Here is a 22,712-nt window from a genome sequence, read left to right on the forward strand (position 1 = left end):
CACGTGAGTTCCACAGGAACTGGGGGAGGCGAGGCAAGGGGGCTGTTTCCTTTACCCAACGGTGAAAGCAGAACTGTCTGAAGGAGAAGGTGGCAGTGCCAAGTCCAGCTAAGGACACGTGAACTCCTCTGTGGGGTTTCCACCAGCACTCAAACATGGGCAGAACCACTGGGCTTGCTGCCAGGGTCCAGGTGGGTTCCCACAGGGCAGCCAGCTCTAAGCACACCTCACGGATTGTGCCAGAAGCTCCCCAGACCCGTCCCTTCTGAATGAGGCTCAACCCAGAGAAGCAGAGGCGGGTCAGGACAGTGACTTTTGGACAGAGTGCCACCCCCGCCTTGGAGCTGCAGGTGGCAGTTGAGAAGGTGCCAGCGGCGGGGGAACCCATAAAGCAGGATCTGAACGAGAGTCCGAAGGCGGGCCAGGGAGGAGGCTGGCGGGGCGGGGACTGCCACTGCTGGTAAGAAAGGAGCTCCAGGCTCATCTGAGGGCATGCACCTGCCAGGAGAACCACATGGGTTGGGGGCACGTGGGCTGGTTCACACCTGGCAGCCTCTACCATGGGGCCCTGAAGGCCAGAGTCAGGCACATATGAACACCCCATCTTCCTATGTTGGGGGGACTCTGCTCAACGGAAGGCTGTTTGGCACTGCTTGTCCTATCCAATTTGCTGCCTAAGAAGGTTCCAGCAAAGCTCCTTCAACCCCCAAAGACCCCAGAGGAGGCAAGGGGGGAGAAACAGCTGGGCCGCCAAAGAGGCCCTGGGACCCTGCCAGGCCCCAAAGCAGGACACGAGAATGAACCAGGGCAGGTGGCCCACCCAGCCCCACTGATCCCAAAAACCCAGAGCACCCTGAGCTGAGCAGACAGGAAGGTGAGCAGCACCTGGCCCAACCGCAGAAATCTTCTGGCAGGAGAAAGAGAAGAAGCTGGGCAAGAAGGCAAAGAGGAGCAAGCGTCCCAACTTGGGCCCTGGAGCCAGGTGGGTGAGCACCAGGTGGGTGAGTGCCAAGCCTCACTGCCAACTCCCCCAGGCACCCATGATATGACCCCACCAGGAGCCCATGTGGATACTCAGAGGCCAGAGTCCCCGTCCCGGCTTCAGTTAACCACTTAACCTCCAAGGTCAGCAAGACCTGGGCCAGGCCTGGGTGCCCCGGGCTGCCTGAAGCCAGCCAGTCTGTCGCACACAGAGGCCAAGTCCCCCTACCACCTGCCCCCATCTGCCACAGGGGTCCCCACATGGGGCAGGGGTCCCACAACCGGTGGTTAGTACCTGCTCAGCTGGGAAGCCATGTGGGCTGGGACATCCCAGGTCCAGAGAGAGGAGAGGAGGGCAGCTGCAGCCGACTCACCCGCCCTCTCCCACTGCAAGGACGGTCCCAACCCCTTGGCCTGGCAGGAAGCACCCTGGCTTCCTGGGCTGCCCAATCTAACCAGGAAGGGGCCATTTCATCAGTCTGAGAACCCTACCAAAACCCAGTTGTCATAGAAACCTCATCTTGTATATAACAACAGTGGAGAAGGAAACCTTCTAGCCCTCCTGCTGCTGTTGCCCTGAGATCTAAAAGGCACAGGTGCCCTCCTGAGTCAGCGCTGGGGACAAAGGCCAAGCCCCAGGCCTGGACCCAAAGCTTCCTGACACTCAGACAGAAGTGGTGGTGGGGTGGGGGGAGGTGTCAAGAGCCAGAGTAAGTGAGACAGAGGGAGAGGTCCCATCAGATGCAGAGGAGACGGCATCTGAAACCTGTCCCTCAAGCCCACCCTGAGTGGTAGGGGCTGTTGAACCCTGGCAGGGAGGCAGATGGCTGTTCAGCCCTCTCCTGGCCGACCTGCTGCCCCCACCACACAGACCTTCCTCCCCCCGCTCAGGTGCACTGGCTTCTACTGTCTCCCCCCACTAGGTCTGGGGGAAGAGGACCAGCTGGCAGAGAGGTCCTGGTGCTGAGGCGAAGCAGCAGCCAGGGGAGAGGAGGCTGGACATGTCCTGAGTGTCACCCAGACCCAAAGCCATCCCTGCAGAGCCATGGTCACCCAGGCACCATGATGGGCGGCATGAATGAATGAACCCACCCACTCAAGGGCATCCTTCCTAAAAACTGTCATCCTGGCTGGGCTCCCAGGCACCTGTCCAGCTAACTTGCACAGACTTTGTTGTTAAGAGGTCAAGTCAGGACACGGCCCTGATGGGGCTTGGTAAAGGCAGCCTGCCACTTGGGCCCACAGAGACCCCCTGTCAGAGGCCAAGTGCCCCTGGCTCCTTCCCGGGGGCCTTCCTAATATATGGATGGATTCTCACTAAAGGCACTAGTGGCCCCATCTTTATGCAAAAAAGAGAAAGAACATTCCAAACTGATTAAGAACATCCCAGCCTGACCAGCACCACAGCCCCCGGTTCCACAGGGAGGCAGGCACCCAGCCCGGGAGGAAGTGGCAAGGCTACCCTCAGCGGGGCCATCAGGATGCCCGGAGCCTGGACCTGGCAGGCAGGTGAGGGGCCTGCCCACCACACCCACAGCATCTGCCTGGAGCGGAGTCAGGGCTGAGTCTGGGACAAAACTTCTCCCATGAGCCTCCCCACCCATACAGCCTGACAGGTCCCGGCCAGGACCGCAGACCTCCCCTAGCCCTGTGGCTGCTACAACGGCACATCAAGATCTGCCCGCAACCCCTGAAACAGGTCCTGTCTGGCAAGGCCGGGCCAACCTGCTCACCGCCAGGTCCCACACTGGGCATGTGTGGCAGACGCTGAGCTGACCTGGGGGATGCAGAGTGGACAGACGTCATCCCAACTCCACCTACCCAGGGCCCTGGTCCCCTCAGGTCAGCTGGGACCCCCTCCTCTGGCCCTCCCCACTTTCCCTCCCCTGGGCCACAGGCCGCTCAGGACACGAACCACCTCAGAGGTTCTGGGAGCCCCACACGCTCGGTCTGTTCTAGTCCCTCTCTCAACCTCAGGTTGGAAAGAAGGCCCCAAGGCCCCAGATGTCCACTCCAGCCCTGGCCTCTGGAGCCACATGCCGAGACCTGCCAGTCCCACCTGCCCTGGTGCTCGGGCCAGGGTCCCCCAGACACCCCCACGCCAGCTGCCCCACAGTTTCCCCATGGCTCCCAACTCACAGCCTGGCCTTCTCCCTGAGTCGGGCCTGGTCAGTGCGCCTCCGGAAGGCTGAGAGGGGTACAGCTCGCCGGAGCAAGAGCATGGCGTCCGCAGCCCCACGGTCCCTCCTGAAGCCACAACCAGATGGGGCTTAGAGAGGGCTCCCTGGCCTACAGCGGTGCCCTTTGGACTCAGCCAGTCCTGCGTAGGAGCATCGCTGCCTCCCTAAGCAACCGTGGCATCCCTCTCCACGTGGCGGGCACCCCCCTCCCCAGATAAGGGGCGGTGCCCAGAAGCCCATCCCAACACTCCAAATACTGCAGGTTCCCTGAGCTTCTTTTGTTCAAATTTTTGTGTTTTAAGTTTTTTGGTTGTGTCATCAGGTTTGAAGAATCTTAGTTCCCCAACTAGGGGTTGAACCTAGACCCTCGGTAGTGAAAGTGCTGTGTCCTAACCACTGGGTGGCCAAGGGACTCCCTCCTTGACTTTTTTTTTTTCCTCCTTGACTAAGCGCAGGCGGCTGCGACCGGCGCACTAAGCGTGGCAGAGAGGAGCTACCCCACGTCCGAGGTCAGGGGCGGCTCCAGGAGGAGCTACCCCACGCGCCCATGCCCAAGGCCAGGGGCGGTGGCCAGGAGGACCAACCCCACGCCCAAGGAGCCGTGGCTGCGCAGGCACAGGAGGGCCTAGAGGAGCTATCCCACGTTGAAGGTCAGGAAGGGCGGCGGTGAGGAGATACCCCTCGTCCAAGGTAAGGAGCAGAGGCTGCGCTTTGCTGGAGCAGCCGTCAAGAGATACTCCACGCCCAAGGTAAGAGAAACCCAAGTAAGACGGTAGGTGTTGCAAGAGGGCATCAGAGGGCAGACACACTGAAACCATACTCATAGAAAACTAAATCTAATCACACTAGGACCACAGCCTTGTCTAACTCAATGAAACTAAGCCATGCTTGTGGGGCAACCCAAGATGGGCGGGTCATGGGGAGAGATCTAACAAAATGCGGTCCACTGGAGAAGGAAATGGCAAACCACTTCAGTATTCTTGCCTTGAGAGCCCCATGAACAGTATGAAAAGGCAAAATGATAGGATACTGAAAGAGGAACTCCCCAGGTCAGTAGGTACCCAATATGCTACTGGAGATCAGTGGAGAAATAACTCTAGAAAGAATGAAGGGATGGAGCCAAAGCAAAAAGAACACCCAGGTGTGGATGTGGGTATACCCTTCTACCTTTTCTCTTACCTTCACAATAAGGCTCAGAATTCACTGTGGGATTAAAAAACATATTAACCTGTGATTTAAAAACACCTGAATGTAACATGTTGCTACATCTGGGCTGTTAGTTATAATTGGGAACATACTAAAATCTCAAAAAGCTAAGAGGAAACATAGGTAAAAAAGAGAAACAACAGACTGAATACATATAGTCCCAGGAAAAACTAAAGCAATAACGGAAATAGCAGATAACATCCAATACAGGATGTTTAATCATGTCAAAGATTCTAAAGGATTGCGTATCTTTAAAACAAGAATGGGCTACAGTGGCTGACTTTATTTTTAGGGGCTCCAAAATCACTGCAGATGGTGACTGCAATCATGAAATTAAAAGACACTTACTCCTTGGAAGGAAAGTTATGACCAACCTAGATGGCATATTGAAAAGCAGAGACATTACTTTGCCAACAAAGGTCCATCTAGTCAAGGCTATGGTTTTTCCAGTGGTCATGTATGGATGTGAGAGTTGGACTGTGAAGAAGGCTGAGCACTGAAGAATTGATGCTTTTGAACAGTGGTGTTGGAGAAGACTCTTGAGAGTCCCTTGGACTGCAAGGAGATCCAACCAGTCCATTCTGAAGGAGATCAGTCCTGGGTGTTCTTTGGAAGGAATGATGCTAAAGCTGAAACTCCAGTACTTTGGGCACTTCATGCGAAGAGTTGACTCATTGGAAAAGACTCTGATGCTGGGAGGGATTGGGGGCAGGAGGAGAAGGGGATGACAGAGGATGAGATGGCAGGATGGCATCACTGACTCGATGGACGTGAGTCTGGGTGAACTCCGGGAGTTGGTGATGGACAGGGAGGCCTGGCGTGCTGCGATTCATGGGGTCGCTCAGTCGGACACGACTGAGTGACTGAATTGAACTGAACTTGACTTTTGAAACTCCTGTAAAATCGTAAGAAATTGGAGTAGAAAGAGATGTTGGAAGTTAGCTGGTTCAAGCCCCAGCTTCTACTCGGGAGGAAGGGAGGAAGGGCGGCAGGCCACCAATAGTCAGAACCAGAAAACACCAGGGGTACCGATCTGGGAAGGAAGGCCGGGTGTGGGGAGGCAGCCTGCAGGGCTCTGTGAAGGTCAACAACTGCCCTCCCCACCTCCCCTATACACCAACCAGGTGATGATAATGACCCCACACCAACAAGAGAAGCGGCACCATTTGCCCCACCAGGTTCTAAGTTCATTACAAGACTGGCTTAAAGATGCAACAGTCCTCAATGGAGCAAATGGAGAATCCTGATATCAACCTGTACCTGAAGAACTTTCTGAATGATACATCTACCAACGGCATGGTGAGGATTCACATGGCATGCGATGCCAAGCACAGGACCATAAGACATGGGAAAATGGACTGAAATCCACAACTGGGACAAGGCTATCTAGAGAAGTGCTTTTAGACAAACCACAGAAGTTAAGACTGAAATGAAGCATCACTGGAGGGAAGACATGTTTCACGTTTGGAGAATGAGCCACTAAATGATATGCAGCATCAACTGCTTAAAACCTGGAGAGAGATACAAGCTAAACCCAGTGGAACTTAGATTTTTTTTATTTTTAATTAGAGAAAAACAGAATTCAGGGAGGGGAGAAAACCTGTAAGAAATGATGCAAAATTAACTGTCTAAGACCCCTCCCACAGCTCAGTCCTGTCAGGGAGGCTGAACTAGGCCTCCACCGCCACTGGACTCCAGCCATGAGCAGACCTTTCCACAAACAGAACCATCTGATGCCACTTTAGCTATATGAGTAAACAATTTTGAAGCTGAACAACCATAAGTTGCTATTTCCTTTCTATTAAACTAACCAAGAACCATTTAAAATGACAAAACTAGATGTCTGGAAAGGTTCATAGCAACATTATTCATAATAACTGAAAGGTGGAAACCCAGGTATCCATCATCAGATAAATAACATATGGTCCGTCAACCCAATGGACCATTCAGTTCAGTTCAGTCACTCAGTCGTGTCCGACTGAGCGACCCCATGAATCGCAGCACGCCAGGCCTCCCTGTCCATCACCAACTCCCGGAGTTCACCCAAATTCATGTCCATCGAGTTGGTGATGCCATCCAGCCATCTCATCCTCTATTGTCCCCTTCTCCTCTTGCCCCCAATCCCTCCCAGCATCAGAGTCTTTTCCAATGAGTCAACTCTTCGCATGAGGTGGCCAAAGTACTGGAGTTTCAGCTTTAGCATCATTCCTTCCAAAGAACACCCAGGGCTGATCTCCTTCAGAATGGACTGGTTGGATCTCCTTGCAGTCCAAGGGACTCTCAAGAGTCTTCTCCAACACCACAGTTCAAAAGCATCAATTCTTCAGCGCTCAGCCTTCTTCACAGTCCAACTCTCAGATCCATACATGGACCATTATTTGACCATAAAAAGGAATGCAGTACTGATACACACTGATAAAAGGAATGTTCATGTGTTGAGGTCTGGGGAAGTCATTCTGGCTATAAATGAGTTACCTTGATTCGATGCTAACTAAAATAGCCTGCTTGTGGTCTAGCAGACAAACACTGTGCGTCTGCTTTAATTACTAAAGGAAAGGGTGCACTAACCAGAAGAGTGTTCATGTTCAAAATAAAGCCTGGGGACTTCCCTGGTGGTCCAGTGGCTAAGACTCTGAGCTCTCAATTCCAGGGGTCTGGGTTTGATCCCTGGTCGGGGAACTAGATGGCACATGCGACAACAAATAGCTCCAATGCTGCAGCTGAAGATGGAAGATCCCGCTGGCTGCAGCTGAGACCTGGAGAAGCCAGATAAATAAAGAAAAAATAAGGATTAAACACCTCCTCCCTGGGACGCCAATGCTCATTACTCCTTCAACAGTCAGATTCCCTTCCCAGATGCCAAGGCCACACTGATGTCCTGGGTACGTGGGGATCTGGTTTTCTGAAACCGGAGGGAACATCAAGTCAACTGATGTTCTCTGTACTGACAAGACAGAAAACTGTGCTGAAAATCCTGTTTCTCCAGAGCAGATCGTCAGAGCAAATCCTCTGGGCTACAGTCCTGAGTTTGGCTCACATCAAACTCTTTCCTATTCCTGTTATACACTGTTTATTAGTTATTTGCCTCAACAACACTAAAACGTGGATGAACTCTGAAAACATTATGCTGAGTGAAAGAAGCCAGTCATGCAAAAGACCATTTAGTATATGAGTCCACTGATATAGAACACCCAGAACAGGCAAATCCTAGAGACACACAGACGGTAGACTGGCAGTTAGTTGCCAGGGGCTGGGGAAGGGAGGTAGGGAGTGAAAACACCCACGAGGTTGTGTCTGGGGTGCAGTTTGTGGGGAAATAACCACTATGTCCTTCAGCTCTCAAGGCCATCTGGAAACTGAAGAAGGTGGAGAAGGCAGCATGCTTCCTTCCATCTGCCCCACACCTGCCCAGGGAGTAGGGGCTACACCCGAGTCACCAAGGAGAAAGGCAGGAAGTGACAGACAAGGTCCTGGAGCTCAGAGAATCAACTGGCCCAACTGATGGTAGGCACCCAGGAGAGAAGGTGAGCAGAGGGCTGAATAGCTTTTCCTAGAACTGGAGGCCAGTTTCCTCCCATGGCTTCCCTGGAGGCTCAGATAGTAGAATCTGCCCGCGATGTGAGAGACCCAGGTTCGATCCCTCAGTGGGGAAGATCCCCTGGAGAAGGGAGTGGCAACCCACTCCAGTATTCTTACCTGGAAAACCCCGTGAACAGAGGAACCTGGAGGGCTACAGTCCATGAGGTCTCACAGAGTCAGAAACGACGGAGCGACTAACGCTCACTTTCCTCCCACGGAAGCCCACCTCCAAGGGCAGAGAAAGCTGGGAGGGGCAGAGATATACTCTGGGGACATAAAGAACTCCTAACGGTGAGAAAACCAAAGCTGCAATATTTTTAAATGGGCAAAAGAACTGAGCAGACACTTGGCTAAACAAGATACGTAGGTGACAAACACAAATGTGAAATGACTCTTGACAGTGTTAGACGTTAGGAAACTGCAGACTAACACCGCCGTGGGATCCTCTCACACCTCAGCATGGCTAAAACTGAAAAGCCCGACTGTACCAAGTGCTGGTAAGGCTGTGGAGAAACCGGGACTCCCAGGCGCTGCTGGAAACGAACAGCAAACAAACACGAAATGCACAACCACCTGGGGAGACAGTCTGGCAGTTTCTTAAACAGTTAAACCTACACCTACCATCCCATCCAATGTTGTCCCCTGAGTATGTCCCCTCAGAGGCCTGCACACCACTGCTCGTGGCAGCATTTCCTGTAACAGCCCACAGCTGGACACAACTCAAATGTCCATCCACAGATGAACCAACGGACAGACCAAGGTCCATCCACCCGTGCAAGAGAATGCTACTTGGCAATAAAAGGAATGAATGCTGGTCCTTACAGCAACGTGGGGGAATCTCAAAATGATCACACCAAGTGAAAGAGGACAGGGCAGACAGAAAAAAGCTCTGACTGCATGGCCCCACTTCTACAACACTCTCGATTCAGTTCAGTTGCTCAGTCATGTCCAACTTCTTGCGACCGCATGGACTGCAGCACGCCAGGCTTCCCTGTCCATCACCAACTTCCAGAGCTTGCTCAAACTCATGCCCATCAAGTCAGTGATGCCATCGCACCATCCCATCCTCTGTCGTCCCCTTCTCCTCCCAACTTCAATCTTTCCCAGCATCAGCATCTTTTCAAATGAGTCAGTTCTTCCTATCAGGTGGAACTTCAGCTTCAGCATCAGTCTTCCAATGACTATTCAGGACTGATTTCCTTTAGGATAGACTGGTTTGATCTCCTTGCAGTCCAAGGGACTCTCAAAAGTCTTCTCCAACACCACAGTTCAAAAGCATCAATTCTTCAGCACTCAGCTTTCTTTATGGTCCAACTCTCACATCCATACATGACAACTGGAAAAACCACATCTTTGACTAGACAGACCTTTGTTGGCAAAGTAATATCTCTGCTTTTTAATATGCTGTGTAGGCTTGTCATACTTTTTCTTCCAAGGAGCAAGTGTCTCTTAATTTCATGGCTGCAGTCACCATCTGCAGTGATTTTGGAGCCCCAAAAAACAAAGTCTGTCACTGTTTCCATTGTTTCCCCATCTATTTTCCATGAAGTAATGGGACCGGAGGCCATGATCTTCATTTTCGAATGTTGAGTTTTAAGCCAGCTTTTTCACTCTCCTCTTTCACTTTCCTCTTTAACATTCTAGAAGATGCAAACTAATCTACAGGGACAGTGAGTCAGTGGCTGCCTAGGAAGGAGGGCGGGATTATCAGGAGATGAGAAGAAACTCTTAAAATGATGGCTGTGCTCATGACCTTGATTATGGTGATGATTTTTCAAGTGTTTACATATGCCCAAATGGATCAAGCCACTCACTTTAAATGTGTACAGTTACATAAATTATATGTCAATAATGAAATAAATAAATACCCCACCCATCCACCCCGACAGCTGCTGTGTGAAGAATCACGTGGTGGTGGCAAACACCTGGGGGTTCTTCTCAGTCACTGAATCTACGAGAGTTTACTGACACTCAGTTCATTTCCAAGAGTGTCTCAGCCACCAGCTTCAGTACCACAAGCAGGAAGGAGGCAGCCAGGCTGCCCTGGAGCTCCAGGTACAGCCTCACTAAGAGCCCTACCAGGCCAGCATGCTACGCACCACCAGGCAGCAATCACAGCCCTCTCAGCCCATGGGATCCACAGTGAAGCCTTCAAGAGCAGCTCAGCAGGCTCTGAGGGCTTCCCCAGAGTCAGGCAGAATACAGCCAGTGGTCCATACGGTGACACCCAGTCTCACTGTGGAAGGGGCTCCCAGACATCCTTGAGAATAGAGAAGGATGCCCTCCAAACACACTGTCCTGGAGGTCTGGGGGGTGCGGAAGCTGGAGTAGACCGTGCAGGGGCTGAGGACAAAACAAGGGCAACCCTCTTAGCCTTTAGAACCCCAGCCCTGCCCAATATCCTGAGCATCGAACAGCCCATCCTGCCGGACATCACCTGGAGACCATGTAAACAGATGGCCCCCCCCCCCCCAGAAAGCCAGTGTGGAAATTCCAAGGGCAAGCTGGCCCAGGAGACGCAGTCAGGGTTCAAGCCATGGCTCTGCCACACCAGCCACGTGCCCCTAAGTCAGCCACTGCCCCTCTGGGCTCTGATTCCTCACCTGTAACCTGGAGGGTCCAGGGAGAGCTGAGAGTTCCCTGAAGCTGTGACACCCTACAAGGACTTCCAGGACCTAGGAGAAGCCAGGTACACTGGCTTCTGGCTCCTGGGCTGGCCAGAGAACACAACCAACAGAGGCACTGATAGCAGAACAGTGACGATCCACCAACTGGCAGAAAATATTTATAAATCACGTGTCTGATAAAGGACTTGTATCCAATAACCAACAACCCAGCATGAAAATGAGCAGAAGATCTGAAGGGACGCCTCATAAATGAAGACACACAGATAGCAAATAAGCACATGAGAAAGATGCCGGTGTCACAGGTCACCAGGGAATCGCAAACTCAAATGACAAGCTACCACTCACACTACCAGCCAAGACCCCGATGTGACAACACCAGACACTGGCGAGGATGCAGAGTGGCAGGAACTCCCACTAAACCCTGAGGGGACACAACGTGGTGTGGGAACGGCAGAAGAATGCAGAGACCTCTTACAAAATTAGCAATTAAATTCACTCTCTTCCACATTAACTATCTAAAAACAAAAGTAAAAAGAAGGCTGAGCACCAAAGAACTGATACTTTCAAACTGTGGTGCTGGAGAACACTCTTGAGAGTCCCTTGCACAGCAAGATCAAACCAGTCAATCCTAAAGGAAATCAACCCTAAATATTCATTGGAAGAACTGATGCTGAAGCTGAAGCTCCAATATTTTGGCCACCTGATGCAAAGAGCTGACTTATTAGACAAGACCCTGACCCTTTGAAAGATTGAAGGTAGGAGGAAAAGGGAGTGACAGAGAATGAAATGGTTGGATGGCATTATCGACTCAATGAACATGAATATGAGCAAACTTCAGGAGATGGTGAAGGACAAGGAAGCCTAGTGTGCTGCAGTCCATGAGGTTGCAAAAAGTCGATTATGACTGAGCAACTGAATAACAACAAAAAACTTAGTAGGTACATGGGAACAATTACAAGCAAAATCAAGTCCACAAAATTATCACTGCTATGGCTGAGATAAGACTATTCCCACTAGGAATTCCTTGGCAGTCCAGCAATTAGGACTCTGGTGGCTCAGATTGTAAAAATTCTGCCTGCAGTGCAAGAGACCCAGGGTCTCCTGGGTCAGGAAGATCCCCTGGAGAAGGGAATGGCAACCCACTCCAGTATTCTTGCCTGGAGAATTCCATGGACAGAGGAGCCTGGCGGGCTACAGTCCATGGCGGGCTAAACACAAAGAGTTGGACACAACTGACTGATTAACACACTCACTTTTTCACTCTCACTGCCAAGGGCAAAGGTTCAATCCCTGGTCAGGGAACTAAGATCCCACAAATCGAGAGGGAAGACTGTTCCTACTACTTCTCAGATGACATAGGCCACTTAGAACAGCTCCTCGCTGGCTAAGAGCCCCGCTGTTATGACAAGATGGGACCAGCCTGTCATTATAGGAAGCACAGAATGACAATCAAATAGGATCTGGTCTCCTTAGACACCACAGGGCACCAAAAGCCATTTAGTTGTTAAGAGTTCCTGTCCCCCTGCTTCAGGGGTCAGTGTCCACAGAGTGATGCCCAAGCAGCAACACTGTCATGGTGGTAAGTATGGCTACTGAGCTGGACCGTGAACACCCACATGCTCAAGGTCACCAGGGCCAGAGGCACCAAGAAGCAAGTGCAGGAGTTCTGAAGCTGGACCCCTGCCACCCTCCTCCAAACAAAATTATTTTCCCAGCCAAACAAAAAATAAAAAATAAAAAAGGCAAAAAAAAGTCTGAGTGCCAAACACAAGCCTGAAGTTCTGGTCACCAATTATGACATGGGGATAGGGTTGGGGTGGGGGTGTTATGCCCACCACCAAGCAGTTCTCTGACCCCAGCTGGGTGTCTTACAAGTCAACTTGATTCTGACTCTCTGCCTGGACACAGGTCAGAAACCAGTACGCAGGTCAAGAAGCAACAGTTGGAATGGGACATAGAACAATGGAGTGGTTCGAAACTGAGAAAGGAGTACATCAAGGCTGTATATTGTCACTTGCTTATTTAACTTCTATGCAGAGTACAACATGTGAAATGCCAGGCTAGATGAATCACAAGCTGGAATAAAGATTGAAGGAAGAAATAACAACCTCAGATATGCAGACGACACCACTCTAGTGGCAGAAAACGAAGAGGAACTAAGAAGCCTCTTGATGAGGATGAAAGAGGAGAGTGAAAAAGCTGATAAAACTCAACATTCAAAAAATGAAGATCATGGCATCCAATCCCATCACTTCATTGCAAATAGACAGGGAAACAATGGAAACAGTGGCAGATTTTCTTTTCCTGGGCTCCAAAATCACTGTGGACAGGGACTGCAGCCATGAAATTCAAAGATGCTTGGTCATTGGAAGAAAAGCTATGACAAACCTACCCAGCATATTAAAAAGCAGAGATAACACTTTGCTGACAGAAGTCCATCTAGTCAAAGTTGTGGCTTTTCCAGTAGTCATGTATGGATGTGAAAGTTGAACAATAAAGAAAGCTGACCACCAAAGAATTGATGCTTTTGAACTGTGGTGTTAGAGAAGACTCTTGAGAGTTCCCTGGACTGAAAGGAGATCAAATCAGTCAATCCTAAAGTAAATCAATCCTGGATAGTCATTGGAAGGACTGATGCTGAAGCTGAAGCTCCAAAATTCTGGCCACCAGTTAAGAACTGACTCATTTGAAAAGACCCTGATGCTGGGAAAGATTGAGGGTAGGAGGAAAAGGGAGCAACAGAGGATAAGATGGTTGGATGGCATCCCTGACTCAATGGACATGAGTTTGAGCAAACCCCAGGAGACAGTGAAGCATGGGGAAGCCTGGAGTGCTGTAGTCCATGGGGTTGCAAACAGTCGGACACAACTGAGCGACTGAAAAACAACAACCTGGAGACAGCATCAGACCCCACCCCCAACCTTCCCACACCAATCCCAAGTCCAGGCTGTCATGTGTGTTACTGACCGACCAGTTACAGACAGAGTTTACACCAAACTCCTCCTTGGGTTTGATTAATTTGCTGCAGAGGCTCACAGAACTCAGGAGACCCATTCACTCATGAGCTCACCATCTTACTACAAAGGACATTAAAGGATATATGAGTCATCAGCCAGATGAAGAGACAGGTAGGGCAGAAGCATGTGGGAGGCAGACCATCCCTCTGCTCTCCAGGTGTGATGAAATTCAGGACAAACCTGAAATCTCTACAGGTCCTCCAGCCCAGCTCCCTGAACCCCATCCTTTTGGGCTTTTATGGGGACTTCACAACAAAAGCCTGATTGATCCCATCATTGGTCACTGATTCAATCACCAATTCACCCAGCAGCCCCTCTCCCCTCCCTGGAGGTCAGGGGGCTGGGATTGAAGTTCCAAGCCTACGATCACAGGGCTGGCTTCCACCCTTAGGTACTTTCTGAAAGTCACCTTATTAACATAAGCTCCGGTGTGGTTGAAAGGGGTTTGTTACCAATATTAAGACACCTTTATCACTCCCATCATTTAGGAAATGCCAAGGGTTTTAGACTCTGCCAGAAACAGGGATGTAGACAAAACCGTGAACTTCCTGATGTTCAAGCTGTTTTAGAAAAGGCAGAGGAAGCAGAGATCAAATTGCCAACATCCGCTGGATCATGGAAAAAGCAAGAGAGTTACAGAAAAACATCTATTTCTGCTTTATTGACTATGTCAAAGCCTTTGACTGTGTGGATCACAATAAACTGTGGAAAATTCTGAAAGAGATGGGAATACCAGACCACCTGATCTGCCTCTTGAGAAATTTGTATGCAGGTCAGGAAGCAACAGTTAGAACCGGACATGGAACAACAGACTGGTTCCAAATAGGAAAAGGAGTTCGTCAAGGCTGTATATTGTCACCCTGTTTATTTAACTTGTATGCAGAGTACATCATGAGAAATGCTGGACTGGAAGAAACACAAACTGGAATCAAGATTGCCGGGAGAAATATCAATAACCTCAGATATGCAGATGACACCACCCTTATGGCACAAAGTGAAGAGGAACTCAAAGGCCTCTTGATGAAAGTCAAAGTGGAGAGTGAAAAAGTTGGCTTAAAGCTCAACATTCAGAAAACGAAGATCATGGCATCCGGTCCCACCACTTCATGGGAAATAGATGGGGAAACAGTGGAAACAGTGTCAGACTTTATTTTTCTGGGCTCCAAAATCACTACAGATGGTGACTGCAGCCATGAAATTAACAGACGCTTACTCCTTGGAAGGAAAGTTATGACCAACCTAGATAGCATATTCAAAAGCAGAGACATTACTTTGCCAAAAAAGGTCCATCTAGTCAAGGCTATGGTTTTTTCTGTGGTCATGTATGGATGTGAGAGTTGGACTGTGAAGAAGGCTGAGCGCCAAAGAATTGATGCTTTTGAACTGTGGTGTTGGAGAAGACTCTTGAGAGTCCCTTGGACTGCAAGGAGATCCAACCAGTCCATTCTGAAGATCAGCCCTGGGATTTCTTTGGAAGGAATGATGCTAAAGCTGAAACTCCAGTACTTTGGCCACCTCATGGGAAGAGTTGACTCATTGGAAAAGACTCTGATGCTGGGAGGGATTGGGGGCAGGAGGAGAAGGGGACGACAGAGGATGAGATGGCTGGATGGCATCACTGACTCGATGGACGTTGAGTCTGAGTGAACTCCGGGAGTTGGTGATGGACAGGGAGGCCTGGCGTGCTGCGATTCATGGGGTCGCAAAGAGTCGGACACGACTGAGCGATTGATCTGATCTGATCTGATTATAAATCACAGTATCACAAAGCCACACCTGAATGAACACAGCATCAGAACAGCAAAGAAAGACAAGCCAAAAAAGTGTGGTGTTTACTACAAAGGATGTTCCCCACCCCAGCTCGTCCTGATCAGTTACAAGGCTAAGGTTTCCACCTGATACATCCCCAGAAGGTAATGGAGTATGTAGTTGGCTCCAGAAGAGGCTGAAACCTGAAGCCTGGACTTTGAATAGGTGGAGAGGCATGGCCCATCTCCCATCCCATACCCACCCCCCACAACCCATCCCCACGGTCCAGTGGCCCAAATGTACCAGGACAGGGCAGAGCTGGTGGGGGGACCAGATCCTTACCCTCAGGTGTTCCCCAGCCCCCATTCCTGGATGCCAGACAGGCATACACACCAGGAGCCCTTCGGGTATCCACAAAATTCTATAGGAGGGAAACTTAGGCTCCCCAGACCCCAGGGCAGTCTTACAAGCACTTGGTCAGCGAGCACAACAGCCTGGCCTTTGGGGCACCGGAAGTGCACTTTTCTCTAGGCACCTGAGGTGCAGAGAAGCTCTCGGCCTTATGCTGAGTATGGGAGATAAATCACACCTGAGCCTTTTAATCCTAAAGGAACTCAGTCCTGAATACTCATTGGAAGGACTGATGCTGAAGCTAAAGTCCAATACTCTGGATACCTGATGCAAAGAAGTGACTCATTGGAAAAGACCCTGATGCTAGGAAAGATTGAAGGCAGAGGAGAAGGGTGCGACAGAGGATGAGATGGTTGGATGGCATCACCAACTCAGTGGACGTGAACTTGGGCAACCTCCAGATGGTGATGGACAGGGAAGCCAGCTGTGCTGCAGTCCATGAGGTTGCAAAGAGCCGGACATGACTTGGCAACTGAACAAAAACAAATTAATTCCACCCACTTATAAATCAAAAGTAAGCAACAGCCATTTCTAGGGCAGCTGGCAGGTTAGGGCTGTCTCCATCAACCAGTTCCACGCTTTAGCAGCATCTAGCCTGATCAAGGCAGGTCAGGGCAGGTGATGAGGCATCCGGTGCCCATTGTGCTGACCTTGAATGGAAAATTCAAGGTCACTCAAGGTCATTCTTGCCCTCAGTTTCCCCATCGGTAAAGCAAGGATGATTCCTACGTCTGCTGGGGCTGAGAGCTAAGCAAGTAAGCACGTGGGACGCAGGGAGCAGATGGGAACAAAGTGTCAGCTCAGGAAGTGGATGCTGCCTCCAGGGCATAGGGCTGCAACCACATAGCTGGTGGCATGCTCTGCTCCCAGCACAGCCAGGAGGAGGGACAGTTAGTCTCTGAAGGAAGTTTGCTCTCCTGGACACGTCCACTCCCAGTCTGACAGCTGCCTCCCATCTTCCGACTTCTCTGACACTCCACCACCTGCAGCTTCCCAACTCTCAAAGTTTCTTTTTTGGTTTGCTTGTTTTGTTTTTTCCATCTTTTTTTCTATTTTTTATTTTCTTTTTAATTGGAGGAAAACTGCTTTACAATATTGTGTTAGTTTCTGCCATCCATCAACATGAATCAGCCACAGGTTATACATGTGCCCCCTCCCTCTTAAACCTCCCTCGCACCTCCGACCCCACTGTACCCCTCTCAGGTTGTCACAGAACACCAGGTTTGAACTCCCTGCATCACACAGCAAACTCCCACTGGCTAGCTATTTTAAATATGGTAATGTACATGTTTCAATGTCACTCTTTCAATTCGTCCCACCCTCTCCTTCCCACGCTGGGTCCACAAGTGTGTTCTCTGTGTCTGCATCTCCACTGCTGCCCTGCAAACAGGTTCATCAGTACCATTTTTCTAGGTTCCATATATGTGTGTTAAGACATGATACATGTTTTCCTCTTTCTGACTTATTTCACCCTGTATAAAATGCTCTAGGTCCATCCACCTCATTAGAATTGACTTAAATGTATTCCTTTTTATGGCTGAGTAATATTCCACTGTATATATGTACCACAGCTTCTTTATCCATTCATCTGTCAATGGACATTTAGGTTGCTTCCATGCCCCAGCTATTATAAATAGTACTGCAGTGAACTTTGGGGTTCATGTGTCTTTTTCAATTATGGTATTCTCAGAGTTTATGCCCAGTAGTCAGATTGCTGGGTCATACAATAGTTCTATGCCTAGTTTTTTAAGCACTCTCCATACAGTATTCCACAGTGACTGTATCAATTTACATTCCCACCAACAGTTCAAGAGGGTTCCCTTTTCTCCACATTCTCACCAGCATTGTTTGTAGATTTTTTGATGATGGCCATAATGACAGGTGTGAGGTGATATCTCTCTGTAATTTTGATCTGTATTTCGCTAATAATGAGTGATGCTAAGCATCTTTTCATATGTTTATTAGCCATTTGCATGTCTTCTTTGGAGAAATGTTTGTTTAGATCTTCAGCCCAATTTTTGATTGGGCTGTTGGTTTTTTTGGTATTGAGCTGTATGAACTGCTTGTATATTTGGGAGATTAACCCTTTGTCAGTGGTTTCATCTGCTATTATTTCCTCCCATTCTGAGGGTTGTCTTTTCACCTTCCAACTCTCAACGTTTGAAACATGGCTTAGACGGCCAGTCATGCCAGCTGGCCCCTGGCCTGCCACAAACCTGAACCTCTGTGCCCTGAGGGGTCAGATAGGGCACCAAGAGGTCTGGGTTGTGTGGCCTGGCCCTGGGAAGGTCCCCAGCAGAGACCTGCCACTTGGGAGGCCTGGACAGAAAGAGCAGCCCCTGCCACGGGACAGGCTGAAGTCACAGAACAACCCAGAGAAGGGAGAGAGGGGGGCCTGGAGGAAGGGGTAGAAAAGCCAGTGGGGGCAGGGTAGCGCTCAGGGAGGCGAGTGGGAACAGAGGGACACAGACCTCAGAGACCTCATACACAGATCACACACAGACTGTCCTCTTCTCAAGGAACTGATGCACGGTAATGTCTACACCACGTCCCACAGGGCAGGCCCTGTACTGTGGCTCATGGATTTCTGGGTCAGGGATCAACGAACCTGGGAAACAGAGTTCAGAGCAAGCTGGGAGAAGCTGGAAGAAGCCGCAGGCGAAGAGCAGTCAGGAGGTTTGTGGTTTCAGCACACCACTCATCAGCCTGTGACCTTGACCAGTAACCCGGCCACTCGGCACCTATCTCTCAGTCTATGAAAAGGGATTTCCACAGGCAGAAGAATTAAACTGGATCCTTACCTCACACCATCTCTGAGGAAGAAATGGAAAAAGGTCCAAGCCCTAATGTAAGAGCCAAAACCGTAAAACGCTTCAGAGAAAAACACAGGGAAGCTCTGGGACTCGGGTTTGGCAGTGCCCTCCTAGAGAGGACAACAGAAGCACAAGCAGCAACAAGGAGAAACAGCAAAACTGTAAAGCTTCTATGCTTCAAGAGATAATAATCAAAAGTGAAAAGACAACCCACCGAACGGAAGCAAACCTCTGCAACCCATACACTTGAGAAGGGATCTGTATCTGGATACAGAAGGAGGGACTTCCCTGCAGTCCAGTGTTTAGGACTGTGTGCTTTCACGGCCCAGGGCCCAGGTTCAATTCCTGGTCAGGAAAGGAACTAAGATCCTACCAGACAACGCAGCACAGCCAAAAAAAAAAAAAATACAGAAGAGACACCTACAACTCAATAATAAAAACACAAGCCAACTGAAAACACAGGCAACAGACCTGAATAGACAATTCTCTAAATGTACAAATGGCTGATAAGTGCATGGAAAAATGTGTGTGCGTGCTCAGTCATGTCCGACTCTTTGCCATTCCATGGACTGTAGCCCGCCAGGCACCTCTGTCCATAGGATCTCCCGGGCAAGAATATTGGAGTGGGTTGCCATTCCCTTCTCCTGGGGATCTTCCAATCCAGGGATCAAACCCCAGTCTCCTGAGTTGGCAGACAGGTTCCTTACCACTGAGCCCAAGGGAGTATCACTAATCATCAGGGAGATCCCCACTGAAACCTCAGTGAACCACCACTGTACAACTGCCAGGGTGGCGACAGGCTGAAACCACAGTGAACCACCACTTACAACTGCCAAGGTGGCTACATATAGCAAGTATTGGCGAGGATGTGGAGCCCATGAGAGTGAGAAGGAGGCAGCTGCTTTGGAAAACACTCTGGTACCACCTCCAAAGATTAAACAGAGTAATCCTTTGACCCAAAAATGGAACTACTGAGCTGTTTTCACTCACACCACTTCTGACATCAATTGGATGGGGTTGTTCCTCACACCAGCCATTTCTCCAACTCTTGGCCATTAGCCAGGCGCACTACAATTGGATTCATTCCTGACCCCTCCTAGGGCTTCCCCAAAGGCTCAGTGGTAAAGAATCTGCCTGCCAATGCAGGAGACACAGGAGACATGAGTTCGATCCCTGGATCAGGAAGATCCCCTGGAGGAGGAAATGGCAACCCACTCTAGTATTCTTGTCTGGAAAATCCCAGGGACAGAGAAGCCTGGTGGGCTACAGTCCATGGAGTCGCAAAGAGTTGGACACTACTGAGCACGTGACCCCTCCTCAGGCTGGATAGTTCGCTGGAGCACCTCACAAGACTCAGGACTCAGGGTTACGTTTGTTGTTGTTCAGTTGCTAAGTCACTTTGCAACCCCATGGACTACAGCACACGAGGCTCTTCTGTCCTCTACTATCTCCTGGAGGTTGCTCAAATTGATGTCCACTGAGTCCATTCATGTCCATTAGATAGTGATGCTATATAACCATCTCATCCTCTGCTGTCCCCTTCTCCTTTTGCCTTCAATCTTTCCCAGCAACAGGAACTTTTCCAATGACTTGCCTCTTCACATCCGGTGGCCAAAGTACTGGAGCTTCAGCATCAGTCCTTCCAATGAATATTCAGGGCTGATTTCCTTTAGGATCAAATCTTCCTGCAACGCCAGAGACCAGGGTTCCATCCCTGGGTCAGGAACATCCCCTGGATAAGAGAAAGGCAACTCACTCCAGTTCTTGCCTGGACAATCCCATGGACAGAGGAGCCTTGCAGGCTACAGTTCATGGGGTCGCAAAGACTAGGATACGGCTCAGCTATTAACACTATACTATGCTCCAGTAAAGGACAGAAATAGTATCAACCTAACAGAAGCAGAAGATATTAAGAAGATGTGGCAAGAATACACAGAACTGCACAAAAAGATCTTAATGACCCAGATAGCCACGATGGTGTGATCACTCACCTAGAGCCAGATATTCTGGAATGCAAAGTCAGGTGGGTCTTCGGAAGCATCACTATGAACAAAGCTAGCGGAAGTGATGGAATTCCAGCTGAGCTACTTCAAATCCTAAAAGATGATGCTGTGATAGTGCTACACTCAATATGCCAGCAAATTTGGAAAACTCAGCAGTGGCCACAGGACTGGAAAAGGTGAGTCTTCATTCCAGTCCCAAAGAAAGGCAATGTCAAAGAATGTTCAAACTCCCCCACAATTGTACTCATCTCACAAGCGAGCAAATTAATGCTCAAAATTCTCCAAGGTAGGCTTCAACAGTACGTGAACCAAGAACTTCCAGATGTTCAAGCAGGACTTAGAAAAGGCAGAGGAACCAGAGATCAAACTGCCAACATCTGCTGGATCATAGAAAAAGCAAGAGAATTTCAGAAAAACATCTACTTCTGCTTCATTGACTATGCTAAAGCCTTTGACTGTGTGGATCACAACAAACTGTGGAAAATTCTTCAAGAGATGGGAATACCAGACCACCTGACCTGCCTCCTGAGAAATCTGTATGCAGGTCAAGAAGCAACAGTTAGAACAGGACACGGAACAATGGACTGGTTCAAAATTGGGAAAGGAATACGTCAAGACTGTATATTGTCACCCTGCTTATTTAACTTATATGCAGAGTAAAGTCACTCAGTCGTGTCCGACTCTTTGTGACCCCATGGACTGTAGCCTACAATGCTCCTCCGTCCATGGGATTTTCCAGGCAAGAGTACAGAAGTGGGTTGCCATTTCCTTCTCCAGAGTATCTTCCCAACCCAGGGATCAAACCTGGGTCTCCCGCATTGTAGGCAGACGCTTTACCATCTGAGCCACCAGGGAAGCATGCAGAGTACATCATGCAAAATGCCATACTGGATGAAGCACAAGCTGGAATCAAGATTGCTGGGAGAAATATCAACTGGTAACCTCAGATATGCAGATGACACCACCTTAATGACAGAAAGCCAAAGAGGATCTAAAGAGCCTCTTGACAAAGGTGAAAAAGGAGAGTGAAAAAGCTGGCTTAACATTCAAAAAATGAAGATCATGACATCCAGTCCCATCACTTCATGGCAAATAGATGGAAACAATGCAAACAGTGATAGACTTTACTTTCTTTAGCTCCAAAATCACTGCAGATGGCAACTGCAGCCATGAAATTAAAAGATGCCTGCTCCTTGGAAAAAGAGCTATGACAAACTTAGAGAGCATATTAAAAAGCAGAGACATTACTTTGCCAACAAAAGTCCATCTAGTCAAAGCTATGGTTTTTCCAGTAGTCATGTATGGGTGTGAGAGGTGGACCATAAAGAAAGCTGAGTGCCAAAGAATTGATGCTTTTGAACTGTGGTGTTGGAGAAGATTCTTGAGAGTCCTTTGGACTGCAAGGAGAGCCAACCAGTCAATCCTAAAGGAAATCAGTCCTGAATATGCATTGGAAGGACTGATGGCCAATACTTGGCCACCTGATGAAAAGAACTGACTCACTGGAAAATACCCTGATGCTGGCAGGAGGAGAAGGGGACAACAGAGGATGAGATGGCTGAATGGCATCACCAACTCAATGGACACGAGTTTGAGTAAGCTCTGGAAGTTGGTGAAGGACAGGGAAGCCTGGCATTCTGCAGTCCATGGGGTTATAGTCTGACATAACTACATACTGAGTTGAACTGATTACTCTCTAGTGACTAACTTAACCCAAAGCCCTCTCCTCCAACCCCCAGGTCTTGGGTGGGGCTAAAAGTCCCACCCCTCCAATGCTGCCAAAGTCATTCCAAAGATCAGCCCCTTCCTAAAACTACTATCTCTGGGCCACCAAGCACTAGTCATCTCCTTAGCATACAAAAGATGCTCTATCCAAGGTTTTCCAACATTTTCCCAAGGGTTTTAGGAACTTGCCAGGAGGATAAAAAACATTCCCATCCACCCTACAGAGAGAGTCAATTCCTAGGCAGGTTGATAAGAAGTCTAGGGGTCCCCAAGGAGAGAGGGGTCTGGAATTCTCAAGGAGAAAGAAAGGACAAACTTTTTCCCCTCTACATTCCTTAGGATTATATAACAATAATGTATCCTGCTTGAGGACAGTCTCTGGAAAAAACCTTCTAGCTAATCCTGTTATCTTAAAATGTAA

General features: G+C 49.3%; 1 protein-coding gene across 12 annotated transcripts in view; it reads right to left on the reverse strand.

Annotated features, from left to right (window-relative positions):
- Positions 1-22,712, reverse strand: part of ACOT7 (acyl-CoA thioesterase 7) — a 108,152-nt gene that overhangs the window by 65,857 nt on the left and 19,583 nt on the right. Inside the window, exon 1 of one of the 12 annotated variants that reach the window (XM_086344218.1) lies at positions 20,158-20,296. The exons of 9 other annotated variants lie outside the window; for them this stretch is intronic. Coding sequence is in view for 2 of the 3 variants with exons in the window: in XM_086344215.1 (XP_086200341.1) it covers positions 3,121-3,203 (83 nt within the window). In the remaining variant the exon portion in view is untranslated. Of the gene's footprint in view, positions 1-1,276; positions 1,450-3,120; positions 3,224-20,157; positions 20,297-22,712 lie in introns of those variants that run through there. 2 more of the 12 variants (XM_086344215.1, XM_086344221.1) reach the window with 2 other exon arrangements.

Source organism: Bos grunniens, chromosome 16, assembly GCF_055505025.1.
Source record: "Bos grunniens cultivar Pamir isolate PY7600 chromosome 16, Bosgru_T2T1.0, whole genome shotgun sequence".
NCBI lineage: Eukaryota > Metazoa > Chordata > Mammalia > Artiodactyla > Bovidae > Bos > Bos grunniens.